Source organism: Olea europaea, unplaced genomic scaffold (genome assembly GCF_002742605.1).
Source record: "Olea europaea var. sylvestris unplaced genomic scaffold, O_europaea_v1 scaffold1433, whole genome shotgun sequence".
Lineage (NCBI taxonomy): Eukaryota > Viridiplantae > Streptophyta > Magnoliopsida > Lamiales > Oleaceae > Olea > Olea europaea.
In genome coordinates, this window is record NW_019231866.1 from 159,536 (window position 1) to 181,826 (window position 22,291).

General features: G+C 31.1%; 1 protein-coding gene across 1 annotated transcript; it reads left to right on the top strand.

Annotated features, from left to right (window-relative positions):
• Positions 1-11,761: 11,761 nt before the first annotated feature.
• Positions 11,762-14,373, top strand: LOC111375950 (expansin-A6-like). Its single transcript, XM_022998875.1, has 3 exons — positions 11,762-12,037; positions 12,390-12,714; positions 13,706-14,373. The coding sequence occupies exons 1-3, from the start codon at positions 11,887-11,889 to the stop codon at positions 14,013-14,015; spliced, it is 786 nt and encodes a 261-aa protein (XP_022854643.1). The 5' UTR covers positions 11,762-11,886; the 3' UTR covers positions 14,016-14,373.
• The last annotated feature ends 7,918 nt before the right edge of the window (positions 14,374-22,291 follow it).

Genomic DNA, 22,291 nt, shown 5'->3' on the forward strand with positions numbered 1-22,291 from the left:
AAAATTGAAATAATGAAGTTGGGCATTTATTGATTATTAAGTTTACTTGTTTAGAGATTACGTTCTCTTGCACATGATTTTATTTGCGCAATGTCTTCATTCTACGAGATTTTTATTTGCTTTGTTACTTACATCTCGAGCTCAAAAACTGTCTTCATACAACACCAAATTAATTTGATCTATTTGATTTCACTTTCGAGTTTGGCTTAAAGTCGATCCAAATGGACGCATGTCAACCTCTATCGACGATGTCAACAGACAAATTTTCCCATTTTACAATAATTTCCTGTCCCCGAATCAAGAGCAATATTAGGACGGAGACATTGGATTCATCTAATATCAAGATACTAGCCATAGGACACCTACATAACTTTGAATTGGAAAAATGATGATAATAAGAAGAGCTATAAGTTTATAATCAATACTATAAAATCTTTACTAAAACATTATTTGAATTGGAAAAACATTTGGTCAATTAAAAAAACTCTATTATAAAAGTCAAATACAAATTAATTAGCATTATTAATTAAAAGATTTAATTTTTTTAGTTACCGACTAAGTAAAGTAAAGGTGTTAAATATATCCTCTCATGTTATAAATTCTATATTTGCTAAGGAAAGTGGTACGGAAACATATGGAATCTGAGGTACAGTAATTTCCTTAAAAAGGAATTTTCGACGACTCCATTGATTCGTAAAATGTTTTTTAAGGAATAATTAGCATTAATTTATCTAAATCTATGATTGCCGACTTCATTAGAAAATAATATATGCTGCAATGAATTAGACGACCATCACACATTAACATAATTTTAATTAATTAATCACTCAGAATGGCATTAAATATTTTATCTTTTATGAAATTATATTCATATTCTATACACTTTTAAATGCTTTGGTTTTTAGAACATTTTATAGGTGATAAATTAAGACTTGAGATTTCATATTAAAAGTTCGACTTTACTAAGAGAAATAATACAAATCTTTATATGTTGATCTATATTTTAATTTTTATTTTGATATAAAATTTGTTCGTTAACAATCACACATGTACACTTGATATGAGCACATGGCTGCTGTCTTGGACTTCCAACGATTATGGTCCTCTGAATCTACGCACAAAGCTCATGAACTAACAAATTATTTACATGTTCGGTAAGTTACCATAAGCACAATTATATGACTCGTCTTTTATTTCTTAACATTAAAGACAGACCTAACTCATGATTCATAGACTTATTTTCTTTCTTATATCAAAATAACATAACTGGATTATTATTAGTGTACATCGTCAAGTACATAAGAGTATCCATTATAGACATTCAATGCCTCCTATTGGAGGGGCGATTGTGTACCGCAGGCGTTGGGTGTCCCTTTATATAACCCTCTATGTACACCAAGAATAATCCAACAAAATAGCATCGATATTATCAATACTACACAAAATGGGGTATATGGGCACAACTTGTGGCCACATTGCTAGTCCACCTAAGTAAGGCCATAAAAGTGAGCTATGTTGACAAAATTTTTTGATTATCTTGTTTATTTTATGAATTTATAAGTATGTTGAACACTTTTTTTTTTTTTTCAAAAGTCACCATTCTAAGAGCAATAATGCTACTCAAACAGGGATTGGAAACATGGTTGTGATAAGTGTTGAGTTGTCAGTACTTGTATGAGTGTTTTTTATTTTTTTAATGGTCCAATAATGTTGTGTTACGTGCCCATGCCCTCTTTTTTTAAAATCTATCATTGAATTTGTCACTGTAGAATAACTCTTTTAAGGGTAAATTCTTCTAAATGTAATTGGTTACAGTGCTACTAATATAGCCAGTTTTTACTTTTTAGAAATGAATGTCACTACAAAGTATTGACTCGAAATTCGAGTTAATTATATAACTACTCTATCAAATTCTAAGTCGTAAATTAAAGCTCGATTTCTTGACATACGCGTAACACTTTTCTCTTGCGAGCTAATTTGAAAGTGAAATTTTGTTTAGTGGGGAGCATTAACCTAAAAAAAAGTTAGATCCACATCCTAAGTCGTAAACACTTTTCTTAAAATGTGTCGAACAATAATCATGTAATTTCATGTGATTTTGGATCCCAAGAAACTTACATACAAAAAGTCAAAGCCGTATGGTCCAACTCAAATCATAGCATTTCTTAAAACTTGTGCTTTTGTTGTATTTTAACAAAATCCAAGTTTAATTAGCATTTAAATAACAAAATATGTATGCTTAAGTCAAAGGTTTGTCTTGCTCACTCTATAAAGAAAAGCAAGTTTTGTATAGTTATTCAACTTTGCTATAGGAAATAGGAAAAATTACAGTTACGGTCCCTAACATATGAGTTATTATCATTCGGGTCCCACTTCTAATTTTTTATCTTTTCATGACCTTCAATTTCATAGCGAAGAAGTCTTTTTGAACAAAACCTGTCTCATGTAAATATAACATAAAATATAGTTTGACATCACATTCAAACAAGCAAAATGTGAGTATAAAAATAAAATAGAAAAGGAAATACCGACCCGTAATAATAAAATGAGTTATGAACTTAAAATTTTTCAATAAGTCAGTTAGTACATGAAGTTATTGGACACTAGCAAACAAAAATTTATTTAGAACAAGACGAAAATGACTGGTCCGATAAACATAAGAGAGCCAACTAATTAGATAAGGGGTAACAACTAGCAACATAGTTGAAGAAAAAAAATAGAGAAGATGTTTACAACATGAGACTTTTCAAAGGGATTCAATCGTCTACACTTAGAGAAAGCATCGCTTAATTTATTCCCGTGTCACAATACTTTCGATTTGATATGTGACACATGCCAAACATGGGATATTGGCAATATTCATGTTTCTTGTAGAAAAGCTTTTTAAGAAAGCTATTTTATGCTAACTTCTTTTAGAGATTTTTTTTTTAGTTACACAAAACATTATAAAAAATTATTCAAATATGTTCAGAAACAAATTCTTAATCTCAAAATGATTTTTTGACATTTCTAAAACATTGTCAAACATGTCCTTAGTATCAATAACAATTATACAGTAACAATCTTATTTAATATTTTAAAAATGAAAAAATCCCCCTACTGTAAAGACATACCAAACCCCTAAAGCCAAGGTATTAAAACTGTAATTAATGTGCTTGTGAAAGCATTTCACGTTCACATGTAGACGTGTAACAAAAGGACCAATAAAGGTGCAATCTTAATTGGTGACATGTTCACATGTCTTGCCATGGACTAATTTGTTTTGCTGGAAAAATTTGTTCAAAATTTGGTGACTTGGCAGATTTGCAAGATTTGGTTGGTTTAAAATGTACGCTACGTGTTAAAAAGTGCACCCTTCCTAACGGTATCACCCCTCTTGCTTAAATGAGCCAGCAATTTGATGACTCTGCTCAATTAGTATGTTAACATTATTATACTTACATTGCTATAAAAATAAAAAATAATAAAAATAATTGGGACAAGGGGTAGATGGAAATGAAAGCAGCACACGTATGCCTATTCGTAACTAGAAAGATATGATGAAAAAACATTTAGCCCCCGTTTTCTCTTTTTTCTTTTCAATCATACATTCTTTATTAAAATAATATTATACGTAAATCAAAAACTTTTCCTTAATTTTCAACCACATACTTCCCATCAAATTACTATTCTAAAATGCATTTTTACATAAAAATACCTCTCAAACACTTCCCTTAATTTTTTTTAGTAGTAGTATTTGCGATTAAAATTGAGATTAAGGTAGAGTAATATCAAGATTTGACAATCCTTCCTTGATTGAATTTTATTACATAACCATGTTGTGAGTCTCTAAACGATTAATTTGTAAACTCAAAATGCAAGGTTCTTTCTCAGTGTAATGACAAGTAATGTTGGATAAAATTTCTAAATTTGAAATCTCAAATAAATGTTATTAATGGAAGTAATTTTATGACATACAAGCTCAATAATATAAGTATACGTAGGGATCAGCTCGATCCTTAGACACTCTAACTCGGCTCGTGTCCACAACAAGACTTGACTCGATCCACGAGTCGAACATGATTTCGTGAGAAATTGAACTCAGTTTGGTCCATGGCTCATTTCAATACGAGCCTGAGTTGCCCACGGATCAAGTTGGGGCGAGTCGAGCCTATGAGCTATTCAGCTCGTTTGTCACCCTAAATATAAACAATATTGGTGTCTCATAATGCGGGTCTTATTTGAGCATTTTCCACATTTCCGAGTTGCTTAACATTCATCAATATAAGTGAAGTGGAATGGAGTCCGATTAGACATAGATTGAGTCAATTAGATTATTACTTTATTAATTACAAATGACAAAAAGGGGTATTTTTTGCGAAAAGAGAGATAAAGCAGAAGCACATGGAGGTGTGATATGTTGATGAGACGACAAAGAAAATGTAAGATAAAACAGAAAAGGAAGAAATCAATTATTCAGTTCTTCGAATGTTTCACGTGTTGGGGGGGTGTCTCTTTGGATGGTTGGGGTGTGAATCAACCAACTATGCTTGCTTTGTGTTTTCTTGATCCGTTTATCTTCTACATATACACTAGTTCGTTGTTTAATTTCAAGGAGTGTCACGTACAAAAGTTTTTACAAACTGAAAAAAATTGGTTCTCGAATTCAAAATCACTAGGACATTGTGAATCTAGGTAAAGAGTTGAACAAACTTACCTGTTTTTGTCCTGATCATTTGGATTTCCGAAACTATTAATTTGTAGTAGGGTATTTGAAAGAGATAGATTAAAAACTATATTGAGTGATCATGATCATCTCAAGATGATCCTTTTATTGATTGCACACTCTTAGTACACTTGTAATCTTTGAAAAATTGTTAAAGATTAAAAATAAGCGATTATCGAATTTTAATTTCTTTTTCACAAACCTTTCTTGCCTAAAAAAATATGTTTTCTATTTTCAGTTTTGAATTTATTTTTCATTTTCCGTTTTGAGTGATTATTTTAATATTACTGAAATTAAGTTTGGTTTGTCATTTTGAAAACTATTTCTAAAAAAATATATATATATATAGAAAAACGCGTTTGTTTTAATAATTTTAGATATAGTTTTATGACATTTTTTCAATTAATTTAGTTATTTATTAAATCATACCAATTTTTATGCTAATATTAATCAAAAAATATAAATTTAAAAGGTGATAAAAAAAATTGAATCATTTTAAGATTAAGAGATGGTACCAGATAGATAGATTCTTCACTGGGGTTCTTAGAGAAGCTTCGGATGAGAGAGAGAAAGATTGAGAGATGAATATTTGTATTTGAGTAGGTTTTGTATGATTTTATTAATTATTTTACTTTGAGAAGTTTTTAAGTTCATTTTCCTTGTCTTGAATTTTTTAAATGTTTTCAATAAAAATTGTCATAATGTCAAAAACTCATTTTGAGTTTTATATTGTAAAACTTGTTTTTGAAAACTCATTTTTGAAAGTAACACCCCAAACATGTTTTGAGTGTTTTAGAAAATTAAAAACTGAAAATGATCTCAAAACGGCAAACCAAACGCACTTTAAATTTCGAGTCAGTCTTGAAATAGTATCACACCAAATTGAAACTGAAATGTGTGATGATCATTTGTACCATCAGCTTTACAACTTATACATACTTTTTAAATTACTAGGATATAATCGAACCCGATCTAAAATCAATGATTCTGATTCAACTTGATTCCAATAATTACGTTGGAACCGAAGGATTCTATTTACAAAATACTCAAAATTAATCGGCAATTTCAATTCTTGAAATACTCGCACCAAACCACTTATTTTTAATCTTTGCTCAATATTACATTTATGTTCGCAAAATTTTTCGTCCTGTTTTTATTCTGACATTAAAACTAGTCATCTTAGATGACGATTTTTATTCAAAAATTTCGATAGTGAAAAGTGAAAAAACTTATTTGCCCATCTTATTTTTAAACAAATAAGTATTTTTTGGATGAAACTAGTGATTAAGGACAAAATTTGTTAGTTAACAAAAGGTTAAAGATAAAAATATGTTAAAAAAGTTTAGAATATTATTGTGACATGGATAAAGATTACGAACATTTAATTTAGTAAAATGTAGTGAATTTATAAAATGAAATGGTGTGTGATATTGGATGGCATAGACAACCACCTGTGATAACAAGCAAGGTAAGGCATTACACGCTAACGCAAAACCGTCAACCACCATGAGCACTCTACCTTTACGCGAGATAGTCGACCCCCATGAGCGCTTTATTTCTACGTGAGATAATCGAACTCCCGTGGACACTCTACCTCTACGCGTGGCCATCAACCCCCCGGGGAGCTCTACCTCTACACGAGGTCATCGACCTCCTCATGGGCACTCTACCTCTACACGGGGCCATCGACCTCCCATGAGCGTTCTACCTCTATGCGTGACCGTCGACCTCTCGAGAGCATTCTACCTCTGCGCGAGACCGTTGACTTTCGGGTGCTCTACCTCTCTGAGAGACCATCGACCCACCGGGAGCGCTCTACCTCTATGCGAGATCGTCGACCCTCGGGTGCTCTACTTCTACGAGAGATCATCGACCCTCCGGGTGCGCTCTACCTCTATAAGAGACTGTCGACCCCCCCGGTGCTCTACCTCTAGGAGAGACTGTTGACCCCTCGGGTGCTCTACCTCTATGACAGACTGTCCACCCCCCAGGTGCTCTACCTCTACGAGAGACTGTCAACCCCCCGGGTGCTTTACCTCAATGCGAGACCGTCGAACGTCATAGACTTACCTATAGGGTTATCTCAATACTTAGCCATAAAATCTCTGATAAATTGACAATGTTACATAGCAGTTACCACGGACACAACCTACGGACGGGAAGTTAAAACCCCCCACTCAGAACGTAAGGGTAATGGGAAGGCCAACGTGAGGACACGTGGCACCACAACCACTCGGCTCTCACTCGGCTTCCAACGTCTATAAATACCTTCGAGGGCGACACAGGTATGGACGATTGCATTTTTTTTTCAGCCATCTGAATTTCGTCCTCATTTCTCCTAATACGTATATTGATTCTATCGCCGGAGGTAAAAACGGGGGAGAAAGCCCCGTCCTCACTTTGCAGGTTACATATACTCGTCAGAGTAATAGGAATACTAAAAGCCACCAGATAGATCAGGAAATATTATTCCACCACCATTTCAATGTGAATGTAATTACATTTGAAATCATTCCTACAAATTATTCTGTTACTACAAACTATTGTTTGCTCTATGAAAGATCCAAATGCACGATAAAATAAATTAATTTTTGCGATTTTACGAAGTCATAATAAATTTAGTATACCTCATTAGATTGACATCCTCATCAATTATTTTTAGATGGTTTGTTGATTGTTGAGTCTTTGAGAATTAGATCATACTATATTGCTAGGGATCTGCTTGGGTATTTTAGTTTTCGAGCATAATTTTCATAATCTTTTTCATCAAATCTTTTCCTTCCACATTATTTTCAGTATTCGCTTATATACCATTTTTATGTACAAATAGTAAAATTCTTTAATAATACATACTCGAAAAATAAATAGGGAGGACTTGGTTTACTGAGAAAAAAATTAACACTTGTGACGGAAAATGAGGGGGAAAAGGGGTTTATGATTTTTTTTCAAATGGCACTTCCATTTTAACTACTAGTTTTGAATTATGTTAAAATAAGAAGTTGTGTGATGTCTTCTATTAGTGAATAAAATTCAGTGGATTGCATAAAATGTGTGATAAAAAAAGAACAAAAGTCGTAAATTTAATAAAACGTATGATCAAAATAAAATTTGACTAGATTCGATCAGCCTCTTAGCAAATTTTTGCTTTACAAAACAAACACCAAGTAATTTTAGAAATACGATAAGGAATAATAGCGATAAAAGTCAACGCGGACCATGAATATGAAGAGGCAAGTGAACCCAACTTTGGACGGTCCGATCCGACTCACCTTTACGTTTCTAATTCATTCCATTTATTGTATATTATTACACCATTTAATTACGTTTTAGAGTACGTAGGATTTGAATAGCTAAAATTAAAGTTGATAAATCATAAATTAATGCTTTCGAGCAACAAACAGTTGGGATTGGTGGAGAGTGCTTGCTGGCAAAATCCCATCCAGATTTCACAGACCAACCCCGGCCAATGGTGAGATTACTAAATACAGGAGGTTGAACGATATTAAATGAGCTTTCGACAATTATTATTATTATTATTATTATTATTATTATTATTATTATTATTATTATATTGTAGCTAATTAAGAAAAAATCCCTATTGGATTCTGTTTAAAAAATTCAAATAGTATATATATTTATTGCTTTTGTTATCAAGAAAATTGTTAAATATATGTAAATTAAAAGGGGGATTAGGGATTATCTAATTATACCAACTTAAAGTAAAGAAACTATTACATAATCACAATAAAATTCCATCCAAATTTTGCTACAACATACTTAATCAATTGTCGGGGCATTCCAAATATCTATTAAACCAACAATTAAGTGTCGATAACACTTGTTTATAAAAGGAGCTACATTAGCATCGTGTAACATAATTTCGTTAAATGAGCAAGAATTAAACACTATAGGATGCAAATACAATGCTGCTTTAGGGTTAAGGTCCGATTTGGTAAACATTAATGTAAAAATGAGAATGAAAAATATAGTTATTACGGGCCCTACACAAGATATAGAAAGTCAAATATGGTAATTTGATGTGATTGATAACGATCATATTTTTTATTTTATTGGGCAAAAAATGTGAAACAAACGAGGCTTAAAGTTGAAGTTCCCCCACTAATAAAGCTGCATTATGAGCTTCCTGTCAACCACTAGCAAGTCACATGCAAAGATAAAAATTAAACATTTTATAGTATCTATTTGATTTAGATGTGTTGACGATAAATTTTGTGAAAATTGATTTTTTAGAGATTTTGTCTTTATTGTTATTATTGTTGTTGTTTGTTATTTGTTTTTTTGGTTCTTGAAATCAATACAAGACCATAGATGGAGTGTTATATGTGATGATATGCGTACCAAGTTTAGGCCCCATTTGGGAGTGATTTTTCACCCCAAAAAAATTGATTTTTTACTATTATTTCACTATTTTAGTTGTAATTTTTTACTTTTTCTCTCACGGGTGGCCCCCATCGTTTTTCTAACGGTCAAAAAATCAATTCTCAAAATCACTACCGAACAAGCCCTTAATTGCAAGATTGCGTTAGCTTATTTTTGTTCTGAACATTTATGTACTTTTTTTTTATTAATTTTATTTACACTTTGGAACAAGAAGATGGTGAGTATGTGTTGAAGTATTAACTTTGTTAGAATTTCCCGATACACAAACTAATTCTCCCCAATAATCTAAAAATTAAGAATAATGTTATTCAGCACTATTGAAACTAGAATACCAATTTAGATGGCAGTATATTATAGACCATATTAAATGGTTCATAATTCAATTAAGCTCATAATTTAATATTATTAGTACTGTCACTTAAACTGATATTAAACACTAGTGTTGTTAAATAACATCACTAAAAAATTAACTTAGCTTCATTTTTATACAAATTTTTATAAATAAGTTAAAGTTAAAAATTAATTTCAAACACGCATTTTTAATTGCTTTCGTTATTATACATTGTTCTTCTTCTTCTTCTTTATAAAATATATATAAATTTATCAAGCGTGACTAGAATTTATACTCCATATAAACATAACTCTATGGAAAAATGCTTTCGAGCAACAAACAGTTGGGATTGGTGGAGAGTGCTTGCTGGCAAAATCCCATCCAGATTTCACAGACCAACCCCGGCCAATGGTGAGATTACTAAATACAGGAGGTTGAACGATATTAAATGAGCTTTCGACAATTATTATTATTATTATTATTATTATTATTATTATTATTATTATTATTATATTGTAGCTAATTAAGAAAAAATCCCTATTGGATTCTGTTTAAAAAATTCAAATAGTATATATATTTATTGCTTTTGTTATCAAGAAAATTGTTAAATATATGTAAATTAAAAGGGGGATTAGGGATTATCTAATTATACCAACTTAAAGTAAAGAAACTATTACATAATCACAATAAAATTCCATCCAAATTTTGCTACAACATACTTAATCAATTGTCGGGGCATTCCAAATATCTATTAAACCAACAATTAAGTGTCGATAACACTTGTTTATAAAAGGAGCTACATTAGCATCGTGTAACATAATTTCGTTAAATGAGCAAGAATTAAACACTATAGGATGCAAATACAATGCTGCTTTAGGGTTAAGGTCCGATTTGGTAAACATTAATGTAAAAATGAGAATGAAAAATATAGTTATTACGGGCCCTACACAAGATATAGAAAGTCAAATATGGTAATTTGATGTGATTGATAACGATCATATTTTTTATTTTATTGGGCAAAAAATGTGAAACAAACGAGGCTTAGAGTTGAAGTTCCCCCACTAATAAAGCTGCATTATGAGCTTCCTGTCAACCACTAGCAAGTCACATGCAAAGATAAAAATTAAACATTTTATAGTATCTATTTGATTTAGATGTGTTGACGATAAATTTTGTGAAAATTGATTTTTTAGAGATTTTGTCTTTATTGTTATTATTGTTGTTGTTTGTTATTTGTGTTTTTTGGTTCTTGAAATCAATACAAGACCATAGATGGAGTGTTATATGTGATGATATGCGTACCAAGTTTAGGCCCCATTTAGGAGTGATTTTTCACCCCAAAAAAATTGATTTTTTACCATTATTTCCCTATTTTAGTTGTAATTTTTTACTTTTTCTCTCACGGGTGGCCCCCATCGTTTTCCTAACGGTCAAAAAATCAATTCTCAAAATCACCACCGAACAAGCCCTTAATTGCAAGATTGCGTTAGCTTATTTTTGTTCTGAACATTTATGTACTTTTTTTTTATTAATTTTATTTACACTTTGGAACAAGAAGATGGTGAGTATGTGTTGAAGTATTAACTTTGTTAGAATTTCCCGATACACAAACTAATTCTCCCCAATAATCTAAAAATTAAGAATAATGTTATTCAACACTATTGAAACTAGAATACCAGTTTAGATGGCAGCATATTATAAATCATATTAAATGGTCCATAATTCATCATATTCAATTAAGCTCGTAATTTAACCCCCGTTTGGCCCCCATTTTCGGAAAATGAAAATGGGTGGAATGGCATTATTTTGAAAAATTGTGTAGTTGAAAATAGAAGAGAGAAAAATGGAATGTAATATAATGAAAATTAATGGGGGTCAAACGGGAGCTTAATATTATTAGTACTGTCACTTAAACTGGTATTAAACACTAGTGTTGTTAAATAACATTACTAAAAAATTAACTCAGCTTCATTTTTATACAAATTTTTATAAATAAGTTAAAGTTAAAAATTAATTTTAAACACCCATTTTTAATTGCTTTCGTTATTATACATTGTTCTTCTTCTTCTTCTTTATAAAATATATATAAATTTATCAAGCGTGACTAGAATTTATACTCCATATAAACATAACTCTATGGAAAAAAAATAAATTGAAAATAAAAATAAATGAAGCATTAACTGATGGACGATAATTTAAAAATTAGCAATTACAGGTCATTTGCCCTTACTGGAATGCATTATTCTGCCCCCAACCCCACCGCCACCCCCCTAACCCTACTGGCTATTCCCCCGCCCCTTCATCTCCTTCTCCTCCATAAATTCCCACTCGCCTTCCATTCAAGCTAAAACCATTTAGTGCTCTTTCTCTCCTACACACACCACTCTACTCTGTCTAACAATAGAACTAGAATTCTAACTAAAAGTCACTGAGAGAGTAAGGAAAAAAAATGGCATCAATGGAGTTATTGCTCTACATTGCTAGCATCCTCTGTTTTCTTACAGCTACTCACGCCAGAATCCCCGGGGTTTACACCGGCGGCACCTGGGAAGGTGCCCACGCCACGTTTTATGGCGGCAGCGACGCTTCCGGAACCATGGGTACCCACTTATTCCCTGCAACCCTTCTCACTCCACACACATTCACAAATTTGTAGGTCAAGTTGCATTTTCCTCTGTTTTCTGATTTCTTGCACTCTACCTTTATTTTTCTCTTTATTTACATGAACCATGGGTGCCCACTTATTCCCTGCAACTCTTCTCACTCCATACACATTCACAAATTTGTAGCTCAAGTTGCATTTTCCTCTGTTCTCTGATTTCTTGCACTCTGCCTTTATTTACATATTTTGACAAAAATCTGCTAACTGAATTTACCGATTAACGTTAAATCTCTTCATCTACACCTTTTTTACTGATTAAACATAAATTTCTTGCTGATATATTTTTTCAGGTGGTGCTTGTGGGTATGGGAATCTGTACAGTCAAGGGTACGGAGTGAACACTGCAGCACTAAGCACAGCGCTATTCAACAATGGTTTGAGCTGTGGAGCCTGCTTTGAGATAAAATGTGCTGCGGACCAGGCACCCAAATGGTGCAACGCCGGCAGCCCCACAATTTTGGTAACTGCCACAAACTTCTGCCCACCAAACTTTGCTTTGCCTAATGACAATGGCGGATGGTGCAACCCTCCTAGAACCCACTTCGACCTTGCCATGCCAATGTTCCTAAAGATCGCTGAATATCGTGCCGGCATTGTCCCTGTTAACTTCCGACGGTAAGGTTCCAAAAACCTTTCAAGTCCCATTGTGCTTATAAATTAATCAAACTTACTTTAAGTTACTTAATGGTTACATTATTTTCATTATCTTGTTGGGATCTTGGATTTTTTTTGACTGAACTTTTCGGTGCTAGTTGTGTGCGAATCTGCTGAGGTTTTGGGGTCATTTAACGAACCATGGCTAACAGAATCCATATTATCCTCTTTGTTGTTTCTCTCTTTTTCGGTGGTTTAGTTTATTAGATATTGTTGTGAAATGACGATTTTGTCCACTTATGCGAAAGTTCTAGTTATCTTCATTTCTGACGCACTGAGGACACATATCCTGAAATTAATTTCTCGATTACATCGAGGCGTGTTTGAGCCCTTTCTTTTTGTTCGGGGGAAACTGGTTTTTTATGACTGTTTTTTTTTTTTTTTGGGGAAATTTATAGTTAAAAGTTAGTAAAATATACATGTAAAATTATTTTATTAAAAAATGTATAATTAAAAATAAATTTTTAAAAATTAAAAAGGGTTCGGACAGTGGCTTAAATACCCTTGTGATTTCCTTTCATTAGCACCACCACTTCTGCAGTATTACGGTGGCAGTGTTTGGTGGCCTACCGCGTTAAATTTGCCAACCAAAACCGCGTTTTCATCCCATGTCATTTTCATTGGACAGAGGTATTGTAGGATGTGTCGGGGTTAAATATGGAAATGACTTTTGAATGATTTTGGAGGGTATTGTAGTAAAATAACATGCTACAATTTGCCGGGCAATCAGGGTAGGACTGTGCTAAGAAAGTAAATTGACGTGTCTATTGTTGTTCACGCGCCTTTGGGCCCACCACTTCCGTTAAAAGCGGCGCCGTTTAGGTGGTCCACTGTACCGGAAATACCCGCCAATTGCACTATCTGATCTTTTTAGCTCTTTGCTTTTCACTTAATTTTTTTTTTTTTTTTTTTTTTTGGCATTAACCCCCCCCCTTTTTTAAACATTTGGCAGGGTACCATGTAGAAAGCAAGGGGGGATCAGATTCACAATCAATGGTTTTCGTTACTTCAACTTGGTTTTGATCACTAATGTAGCGGGTGCAGGAGATATCGTGAGGCTTAGCATCAAAGGTACAAACACTCAATGGATGCCGATGAGTCGCAATTGGGGACAAAACTGGCAATCCAATTCAGTCCTCGTGGGTCAAGCCTTGTCTTTCAGGGTCACGGCTAGTGATCGTCGCTCGTCTACCTCATGGAACATTGCACCAGCCAGTTGGCAATTTGGACAGACCTTCACTGGCAAGAATTTCAGGGTTTAAAATAATTGGGATGGAAAATTATTTCCTTTCGACCAATTAATTTACTTTCCAAGATTTTTCCCGCCTTCGTAATAGAATCGGGAATTAGTATAGGATTAGTTTTAAGTGTGTTTTGGGTGTTTACTTTTGGTCTTCCGTTTCTTTAGCCACTTTGGTATGGGGTTATTTTTCACTTTTACTTTTGTGTTTTCACTTTTGTATTAGTGCTGGTAAAAAACGTCAAGAAAGACAGTGATGTTGGGCTGAAGCAGCGGCTGCACGAAAAAGGAAAGCATGTAGCCCGCAGCCCTAATTATGTTGTCTCAAATTATTACTACTAATAATTGTTATATATGGAGTATGTTTCTATTGCCTTTTACTTATTTTTATCCAACATTTCATATCGTTTATTTATGTTAAATTGAATATTAGACAGGGTGTTGAATATCCCTCGACCAACTTCCACATTCGAATAACTATCTAATTAGTATCAACATAATAAATAAATCTCTATTTCAAAACTACTACAAAGTAGGCCTAGGCCAAAAAATCTAAAAATCGACCAAACCAATCAAACATGTTGGTTCGGGTTGGTTCGACACAAGTAATTGGTTTAGTTTGGTTTTCTTTTAAACAAAATCATGGTGGATCAGTTCAATCATAGTTTGAAATTTCAAATCATTGGTTAATCGAACCAACTCAACTCACTTACGTGTTCATATTTTTTTAATTTAAGAAAAATAAAAATCAAAAGATAAACTCTAATTTTATAAGTATATCTCGATTCCCTTTAATTTATGATATTGCCGATAAGCAATAGTACTGAAAATTTTCTTTCACAAATTTATTATGTTATATTTAGCATTTTTTTTCATATTCAAACAATCATACTACTGATACATAAAAATGCAATAAAATTTTTAAGTTTTCTATTAATTTGTCTCCATTAATCTAATTTTATTTGTTAATCAATAGTTATTATAATATAAAATTATTTGATTATTTTAGTTTTTGTAATTTAAATGCGCTTAAAATTCCAACAATTTCATTTTAAAAAAAATAAATTAATTTGACTAAGCAGTGGTTCAATTCAGTTTAAGAGCTAGAGTGAATTGGTTTGATTTGAAATTTGTCCAAACTGACTAATTTGAGTTTGGTTTCAGATTGGAGTTGAAACTGACACAAATCAAATCGCGCTCAAACTTATTTATGAAGAATGGGGACAAGTAAATTAGATATTTAAAGTTTCATAAGAGAATAATGGACGATATATTGGCCACGATATTTGCTGGTTGGCCGGGGATCATTTCTTCATTACAATGCCAGGAGATATTAGGGGTGGTGAACGCAATTCGATTTGAGTGATTTGTGCTGTACTTTTGACTCAAAACATTTTATGTGGCTTGAAATTTTTTCAAACAAAATCATTTTATTTTTCAAACCAAACCATTTTATTTTTCGAACAAAACCATAATTTGCAGTTTGGTTGGATTTTATCCGCGGTTTACCTATCGATATTATAATAACATACTTAACATAAGTTAACATATAAGTTTAAACGAGAACTAATAATGTTAAATGTTAAATTTCATTCATATTTATCATAAAATCCATGAATAAATTATTTTCAAAGTTTCTTACTAAAAGATATTAATAGAACAAATATATCGTTCTTTATTTTATTTATCTTTTCTTGTTTGACATTTATATTATCATATAACGGTTGATAAATGTAGAGTTACATTCTGATATTATAGTTTGATTAAAACTTCTTTCATCTTCGTAGTGAGATGTTAAATAAGGATTGAACTGAGTATGTTTAGATGTACAAAGATTAATATAGTTTCGATTTATTGAGAATTGACGAATTTCATTCTCTAACTGCTTTATGAAAGTAGATGGTGGTAGTACTAGTTAGAGAATTTTAATATTTTCACACAATCAAGAAAATGTGTTCTTCGTTTTTTTTTCAAACTACAAACAAGTTCATTAATCATCTAGGCACACAAACAATTATTTTTCTATCCAAACCACAATTCATAAGTGTCTAATAAATTCAGAAACAACAAATAAAAGAAAGAATAACGAAAAAATGGCTTGAATGAGAATTTGAGACTTATAGAAATAGAAGAGATAAAGAGGTGATTCGGGTAGAAATTAGTAGACTAACAAGTAAAGGCGACTGACAATTTATTCAGCAATGACAGACAAACGTCAAATGTTAGGAAAATGAAAGTTTATGTTAAGGCTTCTGAAACTTTGGACGTGATTTGCTGACATAGTTTTGTTGAATTATGATTTGAATTGTTGAATATATATATATATATATTTTTTTTTTTTTCATTTCATATGATTTTTGAATAATTTTAGTTTAGTTTAGATATTGAGTGAGGACCTATGTTGTGAACTTGTTAAATCATATGCCAATAATAATGAACCTAATTTACTTTCTATACTTATTTCAATAGGTTCATTGTAATTTGTATTGCTAAATTGATATTTTTTCTGAAAAGTGAAAACTGTAAAATTTTAAGTCAATAAAATTAATGTTTTAATTAAAAAATTTATTACGATTTAATTTTATGCGGTTTTTGAAAATTAAAACCTAAACCAAATCATTTTTGAAACAGTTTGGTTCGATTTGAGGGAAAAAAAAAACACGGGTCCACGTGGACCCAAACCAACGGTTTCAACTCAACTGTTTTAGTTCGATTTGCAATTTTATGATTTTTTTTTTACAGCCCTAGGAGATACAATATTTAATAGTAGAAGATTAAGAACAAAGTGAAAATAGGCATTACATTTCTTTAAATTTTATATAATTTGTGCATATTTTGGCATTGCAGAGTGGAGAACTTTACACACCAGTAAATTTTGTGACCATATGTTTAATCCAGTGCTCTAAAGGACTTGCTTAGCACTGTCAAGCACGCCCGAATGATAATCTTTTCATTTGACAAGAAATTTTTTCTTATTTCAAAATTAAGTGCAACTAAATATTTAACTTTTAAAACCTAAAAATGAAATACGTCCGACAAAAACCCATGATCATAGTTTTTTCTCTCCACTAACAAAACATTATTCGTTATTTAAAAAATATGTATGAAGTTCTCATAACACATTGCAAATATATATAACGTTAGGATAATTAGTACAAAACGTCCTTATCTTTTAATGCTATTGTGCAAAAAATTCTTACCTTTCATTTCTTAGCATTTTCACACCTATTTTTACATTTTCTTGCGAAAAGGGCCATTTTCATCAAATTTCTCAATAAAAAATGTAAAATAATATATACCTCATATTTAAATTAAAAAAAAAAGAAAATTTTTAAAAAAATTTGCAATTATACTTCCAAACTTTTTTAAAAGCCGCAAATAAGCTCAAATAAATTATTAAAAGGGTAATTAGCATAAAATGTCTCTACCTTCAATATTATTGTGCAAAATATCCATACTTTCATTTTTTACATTTTCATCCTTATTTCACATTTAATTGAGAAAATCATCATTTTCATCCATTTTTCAATTAAAAGTTGTAAAATAACAAATATACCCTCCTATTTAAATAAAACAAAAATAAAAGGAAATAGCAAATTACAACTATACTCACAACTTTTTTTAAAAAGTACAAATAAATAATTAAAAACAATTTTTTTTTCAAAAAAACCACTTTCTTTTTTAATTATTTTATTTGGAATTTATTTTTATTTTTCTTTTGCAATTTTTTGAAGTATAGTTCTTTATTTTTGTTTTATTTAAATAAGAGGGTATATTCATTATTTTACAACTTTTATTGAGAAAATGAATGAAATGATGATTTTCGTAATATAATGTAAAATAAGGGTGAAAATGTCAAAAAACGAAAGATATGGATGTTTTGCACAATAATATTGAAAAGTATGGGTGTTTTATTCTAATTATTCTTTTAATAATTTATTTGGACTCATTTATAGTTTTTTAAAAAGTTCGAAAGTATAATTGAAATTTGTTGTTTAATTTTTCTTTTCTTTTTTTCGTTTTATTTAAATGGGAGGTTATATTTGTCATTTTACATTTTTATTGAGAAATTGGATGAAAATAACATTTTCTATAATGAAAAGTGAAAATAGAGGTGAAAACGTCTAAAGATAAAAGATAATGACGTTTTGCACAATAACATTAAAATGTAAGGACGTTTTATGCTAATTACCTTATAAAGTTACTATAAATTTACAAAGTATTTGTCATTTTATTTATTTACTAATCTAGCATAATTAAAATGATTTTAAAAATGGTAGAACATCTTATTACTCCAAGTGTCATAAGGGTTTTGCCACTTTAATTGAAAAATTATAACAAATGATTTGATGGTGATGTTGACTGTATTTAAAACAATCAAACGATGAGATAATATGTGATATTATGTCAAGAATTATATTACTGTATCATGATTAGGGTCATAATGCTTGACCTCATACCTTGTCTTTGTCATGCTTACACCTTCTAAAACCTTGGTTCAGTTTGTCGGACAAGATAATAAGATTGAAAAATTCCTGTTGTTTTTTCTTATATAATATTAATGACACGTATCAATTATAAATTTATAATTTAGGCTCCGTTTGATTTGCCAAATTTTCCATGGAACTTGGAATTCGAATTCCAACTTTCACTTTTTGCCTATTTGATTGACAAAATTTTCTAGGGAATTCATTTTCCATGTAATTCTAGGTACAACACCTTAAAGCGTGATTTTTCACCTTTTATTTTTCTAGGGGGTTGGTGGTTTTTTGTTTTCCACCTTTTTTTTTTAATTGTTGGCAATGAGAATAAATTTTAGGAACAATTGTAAAAAAAGATATACCTGAAATTGACAATTTTCATGTAAAACAAAGCCATACGAACACCAAAATATAGATGATTTTTTGATCTTTTTTTTTTTGGCAATGGAAACAAATTCTAGGAACAATGATAGAAGTTGATATCCCTTAAATTGACAATTTTCATATAAAACAAAGCCAAACGAACACCAAAAAATACTTTTATTTCAACATTTTTCACGTGAAAAATTATACCAATCAAACATAATAATTTACAATTCCCAAGAAAACAATTTCTAGATAATTCAATTTCCTGGAATTCATTTTCTTTCCACCCAAATTTCATTTTCGCAATCAAACAGACCCTTAGTTACAACAAGAGAAATATGTCAAAGGGCTACACTAAGAATCTAACTGCACTATAAATAGTTGAATTGATTATCGTATACTTGCACTATAAACCATAGTTTTCAAATTCAGTATAGCCAATCTAAATGAAAATCTGTTAAAGTGAACCATGGTTTGGTCCCATCAGTATATTTGACCAATTGACAATTGAACTTTACAAACCACATAAATAGGGAATTCCCAACTTATCACGCTAATAAGGTGCAAGACTCACAATTTTTGAATTTTGGACTATGCAATTTGTAAGTTTACATCTTTTAAGCTAGCACTATTTGTAGCCAAACATTCTTCTCATGTTTTCATTAGGTCAATGATCAGATCGAATCTAATAACTATGATGTGAATAAACAATATTATTCTTTCGTTAAAGTCATTCCTAGATGAAACAAATATCTACATGTAAAAGTCATAGTATATATCAATTATACGAGATTATTCTTGCGTACTTTTCATTTTTTTTGTATTAAGATTGTGTTTGGATATTTATGAGATAAAAAAGTGTAAAGGGACATATGCCTTATCTCTAATTAAATAAATGCCTTTCGGTGGTAGAACAATGGTAAGAGGCTAAAAGGACCACTTGACATTCTTACCAATTAAGACCAAACCTTATATACTTAGGTAACTTAGATTCTTTCTTTCTTTCTTTCTTTCTCTTTTCCATGAGAATTTATTTGTCAGAGTAAACCCATAATTTATGTCTTTTCATCATGTGTCTCTGATGTTTAATTGTCGTAGTTGGAAATAGAATTATTTTGTTCCTAGACTCGATGGATGCATATTGATATTATGCAAAATGGAATGCACGCCAGAAATTCAGTTTTATTACCTTATTTAAGTAACTTTTCTTTAATTATTCAATCTACAAACGTAAATGGTTCAACCGCTATGAAATAAATGTAAAGTTATTTATATTTATGTCTTAAATATCTCTCAACTACATGCGCGCCACATTCATAGTGCTCTTTAAGAGACTAAACTAGGCAGGATCGAGGGTAAAATTTATCTAATAAAATTGGCGCAAAAAAAAGATACAGCGTACCTTTTAAGTTCATATACTATATTGAATTGTTTAATTTAAAAGCTTAAATTGCTCGTAAAATTGAAATCGAGATATTTTGACAAGTTGGTAGGAGGTCATGTGAGTGGGTTAGTACATTATTGTTTAATCTTGGAATTTCAGTGACATAGGATTCTTCTAAGGGGTATGAAAATGCCACTGATTAGAATCTGTTTTTCAAACAAACGAATCATCTTTTGAAGAAGTGCCTTAGAAAAGAAACAAAATCTTTGTACATTGAAATAATAAAACAAAATCAAATGGAAATTGAAAACTTTCATGTGAAAGTTGGGGAATCCGAAGAATATATTCTGGAGATCCCAAAAAGAAGAAGAAGATCAAAAGGTACTTATAGTGTGTAATACAAGTTCTATCCTCTCAGGCCATAAGATTTTTCTCTATTTAAAAAATAAAAAATAAAAAATAAAAAAATAAAGAGATAGTATGAATATAGGCGCGAGACGAGCATTTTTAGTTGTTTAAAAGTAAGTATAAGTTTTGCTCAAGTGTAATCAAGCATGTTCGTAGATTCAAAATGACATAGGGGATGGTAATGGAACGGTAAGATGAGAGGATTAATTATCTGGATTTATCATATTGTTTAATTAATAATATTATTGAATAATTGAATAAGATATTCTTATATACGTTGAGAATTATATACCCTACCCAATTCCACCGAGAACAATTAATTCGAAGAAAGAAAAATAAACATTCAAGAACGTGTAAAATTTATAGAGATTCGCTTCAATATATGTTTACGTCCTCTCCCACCTTTGCAATGATTCACTATGATGAAAAAAGGTTTACAAGAACAAATCGCTCATATATGTTCTCTATCCTCTATTTCTCTCTTTTTGATAATTAATAAAGCCTAAAGACAATTCCCGCTTTGTAAGAAAAATTAGGGCAAAATCGAATTTTACAGGGACTCTTATTCTTTAATAGAACTTTGCAGAAATAAAAATTTCTAAATAATCCCTAATGATATTTTGATTTGAAGCCCCCTGCCTCCCTTCTAAAACCCCATGGTTACCTCACCACGGAGGTCGATTCCTTACCAACTCCGCTAAGCAACAATAATTCGGCAAAATCTAAAAAAATCTAAGTTTATCACACATTTTTTGCAATTCAAAAAAATTTATTTACACATTTAGTCAATTTTTGTTAAAATATACTAAAAGTCCGTTTTTCTATCTCAATTAAACGTAGAGTAAATTATAACGCTATATTTCTAGAAAATAGCTTCAATATAAAATGTACAACAATTGGGCCACATCCAGCAGTGTATCGTTTGCGGTTGTATTGTCCCAACCCAGTATATAGAGCTTTGAGGCCTTTCGTCCATTGTTAAAACGAAAAATCCTTGAATGAAGTCGACACTGGAAATTCGGTTACGTACTGCAAGTAGAATTGTAGTTGCATACACACACACACACACACACACACACACACAAAAAGAATACAAACGTAAAGCACCGCCAAGATGCAAAATAACATTATTCGATATTGGGCATGAGAGTGAAAAGTTAAGCCATATGTTTTCCCAATCTGGTTTGACAATGATGAATTTTTTCCTGAACGGGCGAAGGTTTATGGAAGATGAATCTAACTCTTTCTCAGTTTGGTTCAAAGATGTGGTTAGAGCTTCGGAAATCGCCCGTGATTTTGCAGCTGATAATTTTCGATTGTAGATGAAGATGGCGCGGAAGATGGTATAACCGTGACTTTTTCTTTTTTTTGCCAACTTCCATTTGTTAACACGTTTAGAGCATCTCTAATGGGATGTGGATTGTACTAAAAAGTGTCTCGTCATCCCAAAATACTTAAATGACAAGGAAATTTGTGAAGCATGTCTAACGTACCAAATTTGTTGAAATAAATTTAAAAGTAAAAATAATTATTCATAAAATTTTAAAGTTCAACAAAACTAATTTTTAATTTGTTTTAGTTTAACGAACTATTGAATTGAGTTCAACATTTTTATGTTCATCCGCCCATGTCAAAAATCAAATCTTCAATAATAGAAAA